The following is a 16,507-nucleotide window of genomic DNA, read 5'->3' as shown; positions in this document are numbered from 1 at the left end:
AACCCTTCCTTTGAGCACCTGAGATAAAAGCAGGATGGTTTCCAGTTTGCACCGAATGAGGCCGGAGAAAGGCACGGCTTGGGTGTGGGAGTGTTGGTCCAATCCTCAGGATCCAGGAGAAGCACATCCCAGGGGAGCAGTGCCACAGCAGCAAACTCAGACAGGCCCTTGGCACAACGCTGTGGCTGGAGACAGGCAGGCCTGCACCCCGCTGCGCACGTGTGCCCGACACGTGCCCGGAGCCCACTGCACGGGCCAGAGGGTCACCGGCGCCGGCCTCGTCCCGGGCACGGCAGTGGAGGAGTTGAGGGTGATGGTGACACACCTGCAAAACCAGCCAATCACACCTGAGGGGGCAAAGGGGAGCGGGCAGAGGGGGACCGGCCACTGTGGATCTTGGGAGCCGGACAGAGAAGGTATTTAACCCCCTGCAGAGCCCTTAAACCCTTCCGAGCTCCAAACCCCAACAGCTGAGGAAATAGCAGGGTGTTTTCCTTAGCTTTTCTGCAGAGTATCGCTTTCAGTTGACTCTGGGAGAGCCGCTATGACTGAAACAACAGTTTACTCCGGGTGAGTAACCAGGGAAGGTTTGAGTTTGTTTTAATAAGACAAGAAAAATGTTCTCCGGGTTTTGTTTAAGCCTTATTTATAAAACTGACCCATATTGTTACTTGGTTGCTTTCCCTCTATTAAAGCAGGTGGGAAGGGAAGGCAAACTGGCCTCCTGCTGCCTGCAGAATCTGAATTTAATTTGCACTTGTACTGCTAGGCAGTTATTTAGGACAATAGAAATATAAAATCCCGATTTGCTAAGAGCTTAATAAGCTGTCACACACAAAATAGCACAGTACATTACCTGCTAGGTATTTCTGGCAGAATTATATGAAAGAAAGCTAAGGTTGCCAATGACAAAATTGATCATAAATACCGAGAAACATTTTTGCCAAATACACAGACATAATAAAAGAGATGTTGAAGGGGTTACTGATAGCAGAGAGGCAGCCACCCTGGGTGCCTTGCAGAGCTGGCTTGTCCCTGTCCATGTCCCATCCCCACCCTAACACCAGGGCCATGCATACCTCTTGCAGGGCTCCCAGTCTACCCCATGATCCATCCTGCCCTGTCCCCATTCCTGTGGGCACTGCCCGGTGCCCCTGACCCATCTTTGCCCTATCTCCCTGCAGCAACGGGCTTGTCCATATTAAAAACCCACACTTGGACTCGATGGAGGAGGACATTCTGTATCACTTGAACTTGGGAACCAAGACACACAACCTGCCAGCAATGTTTGGGGACATAAAGGTAAATAGGTGAAAGAGTGAGGTGGCAGCTCCCAGCCCCTCATCTCACACCTCTGCTGTCCCATGCCGGGGCCCTCCTGCCTTGGATGCTTCCGCTGGGGACAGGGTTCAGCTGCTCAGCAAAGGGACTCGGTGACTCAGGGCAGTCCGGGCAGGGAGGTCATCTGCCCTTGCTTGTTCCGGGCAGAAATCCCAATAGAAAATTATCCTTTTAGAAACCCGTTCAGTTCCATAGAACTGGTTTTATATTGGCCCCCATATTGGAGGACAGATGGAGGAAGCATTTGTCTAAAGTATCTGTTCATCATCTACTGGAAACAAGAGAAAGAGGATGTTGTATTTTTGGCCAAGACCTGCTGTCAAAACCACCCTGTCACGACTCCCTCCTCCTCTATTTTAAATTGGAGCATTTCCCCAGCAGCACAGGGGAAGAGCTGTGGTGCCCCAGGGCTTCAGCAGCCCTGCCATGCGGGGGTTCCCACTCCCCTGCACCGCTGGCAGCCAGATCAGCATCGGTGCCCTTACAGCTGCATGTTGGTCTCCCTCCTGTGTTCAGGGAGCATTTTATCCTTTAATATGTAAAATCTGTCCTTTTTCCTCCCTGACTTTATGGCCTCTCTGTCATTAGCAGTACTCACTAATTGCAGCCCACGCTGTTGATGGAATAAATTAAATGACGAGCTACTCCAACATCTGGGTTTGCTTTGCAATCAGTAGGAACACTAACAGCTTAAATTTGCTAAAATATTTTAGATTTATCCAAGTACATGCAGCTGTACAGGTGTCTGGACCTAGCATAGTCACAACCCTAAAGGAGTAATAGCTTGGGTATAGTCAGCTCTTGGTTTTGAGACCCTCAGTTGTTCTGTTGTCCCCTGGCTGCCTGTGAGGAAGCAGCATCCTGCTGCGCTCCATGGGGAGATGTGTCTGGCACAGCCTGCCACCGCCAGATTAAGACTGAATCTTAGTACCTGTTTTAGCTAAGAAATACCAACACATTCATGTTTTACATCCAGTTTGCCTGCATTGGTGGCAGCCCAAACAGGATGAAGGCATTTGCCCAGTTCATGCACAAGGAGCTGGGACTGAAGGGCGATGGGGAGGACCTGGCAGACATCTGCGCGGGGACGGACCGCTATGTCATGTACCGGGCTGGGCCAGTGCTCTCCATTAGCGTAAGTACCGTGCTGTGCTGCACTGCACTGCATGTGCTTTCCATCCCAGGCACTCATGACGATCCCTGCCCTGGGCCCGCTGCTGTTGTCATGGTCCTGCAGCAGGCTGGCATGGGGCTCTCTCTTCCCTGCAGCAGGGAGGGTGGCTAGCATGACCTTTCCCTCTCCATCTCCCACAACTCCTGCCAGCAGATTTTTTAATTCTTTTCAGTTTCGGCCATTATCACCAGTACAGCCTTCCAGCCATGGTAAAGCTTCTTCTGTCTGAATAATATTTCTCGGCACCCTACATGTTCAGTTTAAAAAGCATTGTAGTAAAAATAGACATGCAAGTATTTCGTTCAGCTCAGCAGCCTGGCAATTTGAGAGGCAAAGACCACTTTCCACCATGCATGAAGTATGAAATATTGCTGGAAGTATTACACTGACATGCGCTCTAAAGTTAAAGCCTTGCTTTATTATTAATTATTACTTTAGAGAAGAAATTTTTGCACCACACAAAATAAAAAGCAAATACATGCTATGCTGGTGAGCACTTATGCCCCGGGGCTTGTCCTGCCATCATTTCTTCAGGCACAAGATTAGTCTTGAATCTGATTCACAGGAGGCAGCGTCACTCGCGTGACAGAGCTCACGTTTGGTCACTCTGACAAAACCAAACCAAACCTGATCAACGGAAACGCCTGAGGGAATCAATCTGACAGGATCTCAGGGGAAAAAGAACCCACAAGTTTTGCTATTCCCCTCTCTGGCAGCAGCTGTGACACAGCTAGAGGAAAAGCCTATGCTGAGCTCTTGGCCATGCGCCAGTTTTGTGCCAATGCGGAAGCCATGCACCGCTGTGAGGGGATGCCGGGCAGAGCATAGAGCAAGCCTCCCCCAAAACGCTTCGTGCAGAGCAGCTGCCAACATCACATTTTTGCAAGTTGCTTAGAAACACAAATGAACTCAAACATACCAGAGGGAGGAGCATAGTTTCCTGCTTTGAATATTTACAATGAGAATAAATTTTTTAGGTATTGGCTAATAAGTCAGGCCGATGTTCTAGAATAACAACATGCAAAAAGTTTTCATATTTAAAACATGATACAAGCCTAATAGACCATCAGTCTCACAGCCAAATGAAAAGAGACAAAGCAATGTGAAAACTGACTGCAGTATGTTAACTGTGCTTCTTTATACATGGTTCCTTCAGGGTTTTGAACAGGATAGCAAAACCAAAAAAATGTGAGGCATTTTTCAGGGGGAAAAAATAAGCCCCACACCACCAAACACCTTTTGTTTCTAAAAGTAAAGCTGAGAAAAGCACATCGGTTGCGTGATGAAGCAGAAAACTAAGATGATCAAGTGCAGGAGCGCTGGGCAGAAAGCAGAGGCAGCCTCGACAGCTCCAGATTTGCAAAACATCTGCCAGCCTGGCAGAGCAGCAGTGGAAATGGGGCAGCAAGGCATGATGAGCTGTGGCAGAGGATGGGGAATGGGCTGGTGCCAGCAGAGGGGAGAGTCTACAGGCAATCAGGCAGGCACAGGGAATGGAGTGTCCCCAAGGTGGGTGATGTGAGCCAGGAAGCAGGACAGGTGGCCTACAAGGCTCAAGGCTTCACATGGCAGATGCCTGACCCTGAAACCAGTCCTCAGCAAGAGGCACAAACCCATCTGCTATCCTTCATGCTCAGCAACATGGGCAGAGGTGCTCCGGTGTGGGGTAAGGACAGGTTGGGAGGCACCCAGAGAAGCAGAGGCTCAAGTTCTCCTCACCGAAATTCACCACTCCAAGAGTACAAGTAGGGCACAACAAAGAATGGATGTCAGCATATGGCATAAGGATGGGCACCGGAAGGAAAGACCTTGGAGCACCCGGATACACTTGTGGCGAGACCTTTCTCGAAGGAGAGACACCATCTGCGTGCCTGGTGTACTGGTCCCCAGGCATGAATACCAGCTCTATTGATAAGAAGAGCCTTAAAAGCATCAAGGGGAGGAGAAGAGGGTTAGACTTTTTACGGGTTACAAAGACCCTGAGATGTCTCAAAAAAATTAGCGTCGTCAGTGGAAAGAGGCTACAGCATAACCCTGAGCTCATTGCAGTCACGTACCTGTGACCTGCCACAGTATCACAAGGAATGACGTTTTTCATTTCTCTCTTCCCAACAGCACGGGATGGGCATCCCTTCCATTTCCATCATGCTTCATGAACTAATTAAACTTCTGCACTACGCAAAATGCCAAGATGTTACTATTATACGCATTGGTACTTCTGGAGGTTTAGGTAAGCTACCATGGTCTTTCCTCAGAGCAAAATAAGTTGCTAACCAGGTCATGCAATTATGAGCTATAGCACTTTGTCAGGTCCCCAAGTACCAAACTACATGATATTTTGTTTTGGGTTAAAACCCAGCAAACTTCCAGTGACTGGCTCAGCAAAGTGCATGTTTTTATAATGAACAAAGGCTTTGCATTCTAAACAATTGGGTATCACTTTTCAAACTGGGAACACTTGACTGGAAGGTGCCCGCTAGACCTGTTGTTCGTGAACAAAGAAGGACTTGTGGTGATGTGGTGGTTGGGGGCCATCTTGGGCACAGCGATTGTAATAGGTAGTTTTCAGTTCTTGCAGAAGGAAGGAGGGGAACAGCCGAACCGCTGAGTTGGACTTATAAAGGACAGACTTTAGGCTGTTCAGCAGAGTGGTTGGCAGAGTCCCTTTGGTGGAAGTCCTGAAGAGCAAAGGAGTCCAGGAAGGCTGGACATTCCTCAAAAAGGAAATCTTCAAGGTACAGGGGCAGGCCATCCCCATACAGACGAGCCAGCAGGGAAGATGTCCGGCCTGGCTGAACAGATGAACAGAGAGCTTTGGCTGGAACTCAGGAGGAAAAAAAAAAGGGAGTTTTATGACTTTGGAAGAAGGGGCACCTGCCCTCAGGAGAACTACAATGATAGCTTGAAGATATGATGTTATCCTGGCTTGTATCAGCAATAGCATAGCCCGTAGGACGAGGGAAGCAATCTTCCCCTTGTAATCAGCACTGGTGAGGCTGCACATCAAATCTTGTGTTTGGTTTTGGGCCCCTCACTCCAAGAAAGACATTGAGGTGCTGGAGCGTGTCTAGAGAAGGGCAGGGGGGTGAGGGGTCTGGAATACACGTACCATGAGAAGCAGCTGACAGAACTGGGGTGGTTTACCCTGGAGAAGAGAAGGCTCAGGGGGGACCTTCTTGCTCCCTACAACTAGCTGAAAGGAGGTTGTAGTGAGATGAGAGTCGATCTCTTCTACCAAGTAACAAGTGATAGGATGAGAGGAAACGGCCTCAAATTGTGCCAGGGGAGGTTTGATTGGATATGAGGAAAAATGTCTTCACCACAAGTGCTGTCCAGAAACCTGGAATGGAACAGGCTGCTCAGGAAAGTGGTGGAGTCACCATCCCTGGAGGTACTTAAAAGACATGTAGACGTGGCACTTAGGGACATGTAGTGGACTTGGCAGTGCTGGGTTAACAGTTGAACTTGATGATCTTAAAGGTCTTTTCCAACCTAAATAATTCTATGTTCAACATCTTTGTCAGTGACATGGACAGTGGGATTGAGTGAGCCCTCAGCAAGTTTGCCAATGACACCAAGCTGTGTGGTCCGGTTGATATGCTGGAGGGAAGGGATGCCATCCAGAGGGACCTCGACACGCTTGTGAGGTGGGCTGATGCCAGCCTCATGAAGTTTAACCATGCCAAGTGCAAAGTCCTACACCTGGGTCGGAGCAATCCCAGGCACAGCTACAGGTTGGGCAGAGAAGAGATTCAGAGCAGCCCTGCGGAGAAGGACTTGGGGGTGCTGGTCGATGAGAAACTGAACATGAGCCGGCTTCAGTGTGCGCTCACAGCCCAGAAAGCCAACCGTATCCTGGGCTGCATCAAAAGGAGCGTGACCAGCAGGTTGAAGGAGGTGATCCTGCCCCTCTACTCTGCTCTCGTGAGACCTCACCTGGAGTATTGTGTGCAGTTCTGGTGTCCTCAACATAAAAAGGACATGGAACTGTTGGAGCAAGTCCAGAGGAGGGCCACGAGTATGATCAGGGACACTGGAGCACCTCCCGTATGAAGACAGGCTGAGGAAGTTGGGGCTGTTCAGCCTGGAGAAGAGAAGGCTGCGTGGGGACCTCATAGCAGCCTTCCAGTATCTGAAGGGGACCTATAAGGATGCTGGGGATGGACTCTTCATTAGGGACTGTAGTGACAGGACAAGGGGTAACGGGTTAAAACTTAAACAGGGGAAGTTTAGATTGGATATAAGGAAGAAGTTCTTTACTGTGAAGGTGGTGAGGCACTGGAACGGGTTGCCCAAGGAGGTTGTGAAAGCTCCATCCCTGGTGGTTTTCAAAGCTGGGCTGGACAGAGCCTTGTGTGGGATGGTTTAGTGTGAGGTGTCCCTGCCCATGGTAGGGGGGTTGGAACTTGATGATCTTAAGGTCCTTTCGAACCCTAACTATTCTATGATTCTATGATCCTATGACCCCCAGCCAGGGTAGTAGTGCTGCTTGTGCCTGCAGAAGCTAGCAGTGGGCCATGATCACCACATGCCAGAAGCAATGAAAACGCTGTTGCTCAGCACGTTCCCACAATCTCTCATCTTGTGCTGATTCTGTACATTTTGCTTGTACATCTGTGCTACTGCATGAATTTCAATTATTCTCTCACATCTGTTTTACTAAAAAAGAACAACCCCACAGTCACTCATACATCTACAGAGATTTTCCTGTCATGCTGAATTTTCGCAGCAGTCACAAGTGTTATGAGCTCTGGCTTAGCCTCAGCCTTTGTTTTCGCAGGGATCAAGCCCGGGACTGTTGTGATCACAGACACAGCAGTGGACTCCTCCTTCAAGCCACGGTTTGAGCAGGTGGTGCTGGATGATGTGGTGGTGCGGAGCACAGAGCTAGACAAGGACCTTGCAAAGGAGCTACTTGCCTGCAGCAAGGAGATTCCTGACTTCCCTACACTCATCGGCCATACCATGTGCACCTATGACTTCTATGAAGGTAAAACAACCTTTGCCTGTCCTTCTTCCCCATAAACATAATGCCAAGTCTTATGTTCTTCTGTAGGCAAAACTATTCATGCTTTAAAAGCCTAAGAAGGGCTGCAGGGGCAGACCCACCTGATAATGCATTAGAGGTTGTTCAGTGGTCAGAACAGGGTACACCTTCAGAACACGCAGCACCAGTTTTGGTGCTGTCTGGGCAAATTGGTCTCTTGTGCATCTGACAGTTAAAATTTTGTAACGTTACCTGCAAGGCCAGCGCTGCTGTAGCTGATGGTGGATCATGAGCTAAGATGCACCCAGCAACAGTAGCTCCCTGGGACAATGCAGATGCCCAGGGGACCTATTCTGCCCTGGTCCAGCCATTCAATGGGAGTTATGTGTGGTCACAGACCTGCTGAAAGCAGGAGTAGCTGCACTCTGGCAAAGAAAACAGCCCCTCATCCACAGCTGTGTAGTGAGCCTAGCAGATGGGTTAATGCTGAGTGTTTCCTACAACAAAGATTGTAACTTCAGAACTACCAAACACTAAGAAAATGTTAGGAAGCTTGTAACATTTATGTAAACAAACTTTGGTTACTCTGGAACCATTTTGTTTGCAAAATTAAATGCTGATTGCAGAGTAGATGAAATGCAATAAATGAAGAATTAATAATCTCAGGACTATTTATAAACCTTTGGATCTGCCTGCAAATGCAACCATCTGTGTATTGCTCAAGGCCATGTTTTATTTAAACAAAAATCCATTTGAGAGGATTAATGGTAGGAACAGCAATAAAATGAACTATGCTGTCCAGGTTAGCACAGCTGCAGGTATACATATGGCTTGCATGAAACTTTACATGCTGTGTAAGAGGAGTAGCTGTACTGGACATAAGTACAACTACTTAAGTAACTAGTCAAAAGGAACACTTAGGCAGCTTCAGACAAACGCAGGTACTGCTGGACTTCCCATTTGAAACTACACCCCATTAACTTCAACTGTAAAGCTAGGCAGGGCCAGCAGTGACACTTCTCTGCTTCCTTTCAAGGTCAGGGGAGATTAGATGGAGCATTGTGCTCTTTTTCCAGTGAAAAAAAGTTAGAGTACTTAAAAAGAGCTTACAATGCCGGCGTGAGGAACATCGAAATGGAGTCCACAGCATTTGCTGCCCTGTGCGGGTTGTGTGGCCTGAAAGGTGAGTGCTTCTGCATCCTTCCCTGCATTCCACAGCTTAACCCAACCTGAGGGTTTGGTTTGGTGCGAGATTCAGACAACCCAAGGACCAAAACCACATTCCTATTTTAACTTGAAACATACACTAGAACAAATTTTGTGAGTCAATAAAAAACAAGTTTGTCTTGGAAGACCTGAGTACACGTTGGACAAAACAAAACTTAATGCTCCCTCCTCCCTTTCCTGGTCTTAAAACAAGCCCTGGCTATGCAGGCCTAGCTGCTTTCCCTTGTTTTGCTGGAAAAGAAAGAGGGTGAGTGGGGGGCACCCAGGGAGTGGTGCTGCAGCCAGCAGCTACCCAGGGGCCCTGCTGCTTCAGCCCCTCCAGTGTGGCAGGGTGCATCGCATAGTGAGCTCTGGGGAGGGTAGCAGGAGCAGGGCATCCGCAACCCACGGGGCAGTGTTCTAAGGCAAAGGGGGTGCTCAATCAGGCGTGAGGTAAAGCAGTGCTTCTGCCATCTTGCAGCCGCTGTCGTTTGTGTGGCACTCCTGGATCGCCTGGAGGGGGACCAGATCCAGGCACCCCATGAGGTGCTGTGGGAGTACCAGCAGCGGCCCCAGCGCTTGATTGCAGCCTTCATCCGAAAGCACCTGGGGCTGTGCCTTGCAGCAGGAAACAAGCTTTTCTCCACAAACTGATGGGTGATGCAGCACAAGCAGTGCAGGCTTGCTCTCCCATGCCAGACACACCACAGCCCCTTTTTCTGTGAAATTGAAAAGACTGACTTGGTCACAATGTACTCCCATGGGCAAGTGCCCTCCACGGCTGAGTGGGGCAGCTGGATCCAGAGAACATCACCATGCAGGAGCTGGAGACCTCCAATGTGGCTTGAATTACACCAGCAACCTGCTCACCCAAGGACAGCTCCAGACAAAACTTGTACAGAAATTAAAACTGTTTCACCAAGCTGCATGCTCCTCAGTCCCATCTCCAGTGGTCATAAAGGACTGTCCTGTTAGGGTCAATCCTGTCCACAGCAATCCTCTGGGAAGGAGTTCCCTCTGCATTTGGCATAAAGCCAAAGACTAAGTAAATGACACACAAACTTAATACGCATTTGTGACTATTACTATTATTCATTAAGGATCTGTCAAAACCTGACATGTACAAGGGCATTTGAAGTTAAGACGGAGTGTGTGGGAAGCCCACTTTGCACAGACTGTCCCCAGACAAAAGCAGACTGTCCCCAAGACTGCACTGTTGGCAGCTTTGGGTGTGGGGTGCACAGAGACCCTTGAGATGGAAAGGGATAGGAAGCACAGGTTACTGATACATCCTTCACCATATTTCACCTGAGTGCCAGGGACTGCATCTTTCACATTCATCTGCTAATCAACACACACCAACAGTCCAGAAACTCATCTGTAAGTAAGTGTCCCCATGAGCTGTGCCTGGGTTGCACAGAGGGTTTTTTTCAGAGGTAACCTACAGCCTGAGGAATTTCCCATCAAAATCACTTCTAGTTCTTAAGTTTCACTAACAAACTTGCTTCCAGTTCTGCCAAGTCCAAAGTCTGTTTAAGAAACTTCTATACTAATAGCAATGTACCTTAAGTCTGTTGTGAAAATAATTTAAAACCACTCCAGGAAAAGAAATATGATACTTTAACATTTTGCCTAATTCGATAGGTAATGTTTGTTCTGCCCTAGCTTACAGAAACACAGATCCAGTCATTAACTTTGCAGGAGGTGAGGAACTCTATTTTCTAGAACAATGTGCAATAAGGATACTCTCGTTTTACTTACTTTGCTCTTAGCTTAATGATTATGCTGTGAAATGGTTTTTCTGCTGCACATTCTAAGTTTGACACTGTTTAGGGCTTTCAGATGAGTCAGTAGTTTACACAGCTCAGAATGTGTGTCCTTGGTGAGCTCCTTTTCAAAATACTGACCATTATTGCAGGGCCCTCTCTATTCTCAGAGGGTCAGAACTGGCATCTCAATCAATCAGTTACGTTCTTCTTTTTCTAGATACATATATGTGCATATAAGCTTACATGAACATAAGCTGGCACAAACTTGAAGTGTTTTGTAATGGCCAGATACCACACCAGTCGATCTTGCACCAGCTGGGTGCTCAATTTTCAGGCACTATTTAACATTTCAGCCAATTTTCTGCCTACCAGAATTCACAAATAAGTAGTATGCCTTGAAACTGAGCCACCTTATTTTCACAAAGAAGTTTTTCTCAGGCTTTAAAAACTCAGATTGTTAGTCAAACTGCATACACTTTATCCACTGGCATAAAGGATAGCTGAATTCTGAACTGTTACCCTCAGCGAGTCAAAACCAACAAAGTAGGGCTGCAAAAGATGCCGGTTGAGAAGTCTATTTTCCATTAACATTTTTCAAATCACTATTTTTATGTGCAAGTAATTTCACACATCTTTGTACAAAAATAACTTGCAATTTTTATTTTTTTTTTTATAGCATTTATCCTGAAAACAAACATCCTTATAAGCATCTCCATTTCCTGAAAGGCTTTCATCATCTTTTGTGCACAGTGCTAAGGTGAGGACGACAAAGTAAGGTGAAACACCCACCTCCTTCTACAGGAGCAGAGGAGAGAGGCACTTGGCCAGGCTAGGGAGAGTGGCTGAGGCAGTCTGCAGGAAAAGCCTTTAGCTGTGCTGAGCAAAATACTTGAAGCCAGTTTCACTGACCTGCTTGTTTTCCATGCACCACTGTTATGTGAAAATCCCTCTAAAAATCTTCATTCCGGCCTCATCGTATCGATAACAAGCCCCAGCTCCTGGCTGCAGTGAGCTGGCACAGACTCATAGATGTAAGCAGGCTTCTACTCAGTCTATTCCCTGAGAAACAACAGACAATCACAAGACAGTGCCTAAAAATCTGTGCCCTTTATTTAAAAACATGCCTGCTTCATTTAAACTTTCTTTTTTCATAAATGTCTTGGTATTTATAAAAGATGACAACTATGATCTGAAAAGATTTTGCACCACTGAAATTATCTTGCAGAGCTGTTTTTAAAGGCAAGTTAAAAAAAAATAAAAAAATCAGTTGCCTTAAGTTTGGAATCTTCTGTTCTGAGAAAGCAGTCTAGCAGCCAGTCTGGCCTCTAAATAGAAGAAAAGCAGTGCTGGTCTCCCTGCAGGAACATCCAACAAGTTGTGAAGATGGCCAAGTATGTTTTAAGAATGAGTTACGCCAAATGAGATACCAAAATAAAATGCACAGACACACACAAAACAGTAATTCTAGCACAAACATGCAAAATTACATTCAGAAGACACACAGCTCCCACAGCTTTTGGGCAGTGTCTGTAGCATTTTCTTCCCCCATTAAAATAACATAGCTTCAATACTCAGATTCCGTTGCTCCTGTTCTTAAATTTGCTTGCACACAAGAGTCTGTCGCATGAGCTCTTCCCCTGCCTTCCTGGCACTCTTCTTACAGTCTCCGTCTGCTCTGACTTTGCACCCTTGCACACTCGTGCTGGAGCAAACCTCCCTCCCCCAGGTGCGGAGACACCTGCTGAGATCAGGCTCACGCTGCAAGATTTTGCCAATGTTACTAACAGTTTGAGTGTGAAAACTCAACATTGCTTGTCTCTGATTACAAAACATTTGGTGTAGTGTCACCAAATATGTCAAGAGAAGAGGGACTGTTGCCTGTGCCAGGGAAGGAGGTGCTATACAGTGGCTAGCAGCAAAACCACTCTCTCTTGGTGTTTGCACCGTGGGCTCTGCTGGGAGAGCACAGGCTGGGCTCTCAGCTGCCCTGATCCTCAGGATCTCACTGTGACAGTTACTGTCTGTTTCACAAGGTGTTGCAGGCATGTGATCCATTAATGTCTATAAGGCATTACAATACTACATTAATGAAGTACCTGTAATTATCCAGACACACAATGTTCAGATCTCTCTGAAATGTTTGGTTAAACTGCTAATTATAACTCATTTACATACATTTTACACTTATGTAAGACTGGAAAACATAGTTACAAAATGGAATTACATTAATTTCCCTTTCATTTAAATAAAACCTTAATCAGTAGTTTCTGCTCCAAAATAAAGATCCCTGATCTGAAATGTTATTTCTAATTTATACTGAAAGACTAATCTACAACATGAAATTGCACGACTGGCTTGCAGTAAATATGATGCAGCAAATTTGTTTCTAAATATAGACAAAGGTTAAGTTTCTTTTTATAATAATCAAAGAATAATAAAAACATTCATTAAAATAATCAAATTCTCAAGAAACCTGCAGTGAAAATTGTGGGGTGTATTCATGTGTCACAATTTAAAGTGGCTGTTCTGCAAATCTATTTTGGATTTATGCTGCCAATTCAAAAACAGAGTTCCTATTCAAGATGCTATACATCAGACTGGCCTGTAATGTCTGTAGGAGACCTTCACGTAGGAGATAGGATAGTTGTCCTATCTCCCAATAGAAAGAGACATGGGAAATTACACCGCAACAGCCTACACCCACCAAAACTCTGTTCAGCCTTTACAAAGGCAGGCGTCAAATGGGGTAGCCCTGCATCAGAAAGGCGTATCGGTTTTTAGAATGATTGCACACATTGACAACTACGTAGTTCTATGGCACAGACTAAGGGAAATTTATTTAAAGTTTTCACATTATAGGCCAGACAATACCCCTGAAGCTTCTCTACTTTTGATACGGGAGGTGCTCACATTTTAAAAGCTGTAGATTCCATATCTCTTCTTGGAAGCTTCAGTGGAGGAACTTTTGGTAAAATCTCTTTTGCATAAAGTGTTTTATGAAGACCAGCTTCTCGAAGAGCTAGCTCAACACGAAGTCTAGGGTCAGAAATGATCTGTTAATATAAACCACACAATGATAAATAGAAACAAAACAATACTTTCCTCAGAAACAGTGTCTCTCACAGGTTATCTGTAAATGTATATATTTAAAAAGTTTTAAAAGAAAATTACGGTCATAAAGCCTTCAAAAGCAGAGAAACTCTACAGTAAACAAGTCTTATCTCACTGCACATATCTTGATATTATCCTTTTTAATAATAGTGATCTCGAACTATTTTAACAGCCCTGGTTGTCATTCCTCAGCAAAACTGAAAGGGTAGCTGAGAAACCAAGTTTTGTTTAGTTCAGCCCACTCAGTGAAGAGCTGCTGACTCCTCTAAAGCTCCCCACCAATACAGCCCTGCTTTCAGCACACCACTTCTAATCCCTTCTTGTTTGTTTCTACGGCATCCAAGTGCTTCAAACATGTTTCTGATTTTTCTCACAGCATTGTCTGTGACTACATAGCAGTACCACTTCCATTTTCCATCAAACAACAATTAATGCCTAAGGAAATTACTTCTAAAATTTGCCGACAAGATATTTGGCAAAATTTGTAAGCTTCTCTCAAATCCTTCTTCCATGGGCTATAGTGGGAGAGCACTGAAAGAGAACGTTTGACATTGCCTTCAGCTCTAGCATCTACCGCCACAAAGCCCAGAGCTGCTGGGAAGCCCAGCACTGGGAAACACTATTCACAACCACTGCAGCTCTGGGATGGAGCACACCAGTGTGATTGGCAGGAGACACACACTGCAGTTCAAGCAGTACCAAATCCCATTTTGAGTGGAAACAGGAAGAATATTCTGAGAATTCAGATATCAATCCCAAATTCACATGTTTACAACATTTTTAAGCTAAGGCTTTTCAGAACCTCATACATAGGTCAGATTTGGATAAATGTTACTAGCCAAAAAAACCCCTATATCTCTTGTGCCACATCTCTCTTTCATCAAACTGAGAAGATTTTAAATGCCTTAAAATGGGAAGTGCTGGCCAAGCTTAGTTATAGACATCATTAAATTTCAGCTTATTCAATGCTAAAAGAAAGCTTTTATGCCACAGAATTCTATCATAGCACTTCTTTTTCTGTAAATATAATTTTCAAATTCCAGTGGGAATAATTTCAAATGTATAGACTGAGCAGAGAGGGAACAGTGAAGGAATAAAAAAATCCTCCCCTATGTTACTAATTCCACTTGAAATTATGCTACCACTGTCCTCAGCAGTACGAGTGACCTGCAAATGGGAATACAGTTACTCCAGTTTCCTGCTTCTTTTCCACCTCACCAATTTCTTCTCCTTTAGCCCTTGCATATCACATCCCAACTAATTCTCAGTTTAGCAACAGTGTAAGATAGTAAAGATACTTATTTTCACCTTATGAAAAGACTTGTGCTGTGCATAATCTTTCAAGAAAAAAGAATGCCCCATAATTAAGTTACCTGTAACACAGCTGTTTTGCATACATTCAGGAAAACTTCTATGCTGAGTCAATTCACTTCAAATACTTTGTACAACACTAACTGGAGCAGAGGAAAAGGAGGCATTCTTTAAATAAATGCGTAAAAATGTAAAAGGGGTGAGTTTTGAAATGAAAAAATAGTGAACAGCTCAGTCAAAATGCCCAGCAAACACAGCAACTGCACAGTGGTCCACTGAGCCCAGCATCCTTTGTCTAGTGGTGGCAGTGGGGGATGCTGTTTAGGGAGAGCCCAGGACTCCTATGATGGACCTGAACACGCCCCTATGGCCACTCTCATTGTGGTCCTCCAGCATCTACACCAGGGCAGAGAGATTACCCCACCTATTTGTCCTAATGTTTTTATTTTTACACAAATTATATTCTATATTCTACTGTTAATATTGCTATTTAGGAGATAAATTACTAATGTTAGCATCACATACCACTATCAAGATATATGTGCATACAATAAACTATATAGTATGATTAGAGACAGTTACCTGCTGTTCATTGTATGTATGCAACTGAAACAGTGGCTTCTGAATATCTTCTTTGGTTCCGATGCCCATCCGAGCTTTAGATGCCACTGTATCAGCCACTGCTCTAGCTGGATCTGATTTTGCAACAACAGCAACCTAAAACACATTACATGAAAACAATTACTCTATCTGTGTAGACCTAAGATGACAAAAGGTTACTATCAATAACGCATCCTTTGAGAACATTATCATTTACCTGGCTGAAAAATTTCAGAAGTTGTCTTAAACCACTTTGTATCCTTACATAAAAGTTGTAAAACTTAAAACTAGAATCCAGAGTAAAACCATGCTGACAGAGAATAATAATCAGGGAGACTGTTTTTCCTGTTTCCCAGTGGAGACAGTTTAATTGTCTGGACTTAATACGGCACTGTGCATGCCCAGAACTGCTGTGAAGTGGAGAACCGCCTGCTGTGTGGGCAGGCTTAACACTGAATAACCTGCATATTGTGAATGCCAACTGTCAGTCCTTGAAAACATAAACTTGAAAGCTGAACTGCATTTCCACAAAGAAATAGTTTACACTGCTACCTTGTCATACCCCAGGTAGGAAATAAGCTTATGCTAAGCTTTAGGCTACCAGGAAACAGCACTTCCCAGATACGTGCACTACTGACACCGTAACAGTGGCATGCAGTTCTGGCTGTGGAGGAGGCCTCTGCTCAGCAAAAATGCAGGCAGAGAAGCAATAGCATCCACAGCTTTCTAGCAGAACTTGACATGAGTCTGCCTTTCAAAACCAGTAACCAAAAGGAACCAGCAGACTCACAATTTAGGAATACCCACAATTCCTGTAAGTCCGAATTTTCTTCTTTTTCTTCAGATGGAAACAAAGGTGTTCAGATCAAATAGTTCACAGTTTTTACTGAGTCACAGGCAACAACATGGAGTGATATGCCACAAATAATATAATTCTTCAGATTTTTTCTTAAGTGCTCTGTTTTGACTGTTTAATTTCCTGTGGCTAGATCAGTACCAAAGATTCTC

The 16,507-nt window shown here is 45.2% G+C and overlaps 2 protein-coding genes across 11 annotated transcripts in view; one reads left to right on the top strand and one right to left on the bottom strand.

Moving 5' to 3' along the window:
- The first annotated feature begins 428 nt into the window (after positions 1-428).
- UPP2 (uridine phosphorylase 2) lies at positions 429-12,949 on the top strand. Of its 3 annotated transcripts, none has more exons than XM_065671192.1 (7): positions 434-570; positions 1,185-1,302; positions 2,318-2,476; positions 4,631-4,745; positions 7,296-7,505; positions 8,539-8,685; positions 11,154-12,949. In XM_065671192.1, exons 1-7 carry the CDS (start codon positions 545-547, stop codon positions 11,198-11,200), a joined length of 822 nt encoding a protein of 273 aa, XP_065527264.1. In that variant the 5' UTR covers positions 434-544; the 3' UTR covers positions 11,201-12,949. The 3 variants fall into 3 exon arrangements, with proteins under 3 accessions (XP_065527265.1, XP_065527264.1, XP_065527262.1); XM_065671190.1 differs by lacking the exon at positions 11,154-12,949 and adding an exon at positions 9,190-9,774 and having other exon boundaries at positions 435-570; XM_065671193.1 differs by lacking the exons at positions 1,185-1,302; positions 11,154-12,949 and adding an exon at positions 9,190-9,774 and having other exon boundaries at positions 429-570.
- The window catches only part of CCDC148 (coiled-coil domain containing 148), a 78,150-nt gene continuing 72,798 nt past the window's right edge, over positions 11,156-16,507 (bottom strand). For 4 of the 8 annotated variants that reach the window (XM_065671182.1, XM_065671184.1, XM_065671189.1 and 1 more), the window contains 2 exons: positions 15,482-15,616; positions 11,158-13,530 (listed from right to left, as the gene is read on the bottom strand). In XM_065671182.1, the coding sequence (XP_065527254.1) occupies positions 13,384-13,530; positions 15,482-15,616 (282 nt within the window). In that variant the 3' untranslated portion in view covers positions 11,158-13,383. Of the gene's footprint in view, positions 13,531-15,481; positions 15,617-16,507 lie in introns of all 8 variants that reach the window. The other 4 variants (XM_065671186.1, XM_065671183.1, XM_065671187.1 and 1 more) reach the window with 3 other exon arrangements.

This window comes from Lathamus discolor, chromosome 3, assembly GCF_037157495.1.
Source record: "Lathamus discolor isolate bLatDis1 chromosome 3, bLatDis1.hap1, whole genome shotgun sequence".
Taxonomy (NCBI): domain Eukaryota; kingdom Metazoa; phylum Chordata; class Aves; order Psittaciformes; family Psittacidae; genus Lathamus; species Lathamus discolor.
This window is presented reverse-complemented; position numbering and strand designations above follow the sequence as displayed.

Coding starts and splice junctions, on each gene's coding strand:
- UPP2 (XM_065671190.1), top strand. CDS start 545: ATGACTGAAACAACAGTTTACTCCGG. Junction 571..1,184: donor GAAACAACAGTTTACTCCGG/GTGAGTAACCAG, acceptor ATCTCCCTGCAG/CAACGGGCTTGTCCATATTA. Junction 2,477..4,630: donor GGCCAGTGCTCTCCATTAGC/GTAAGTACCGTG, acceptor TCTTCCCAACAG/CACGGGATGGGCATCCCTTC.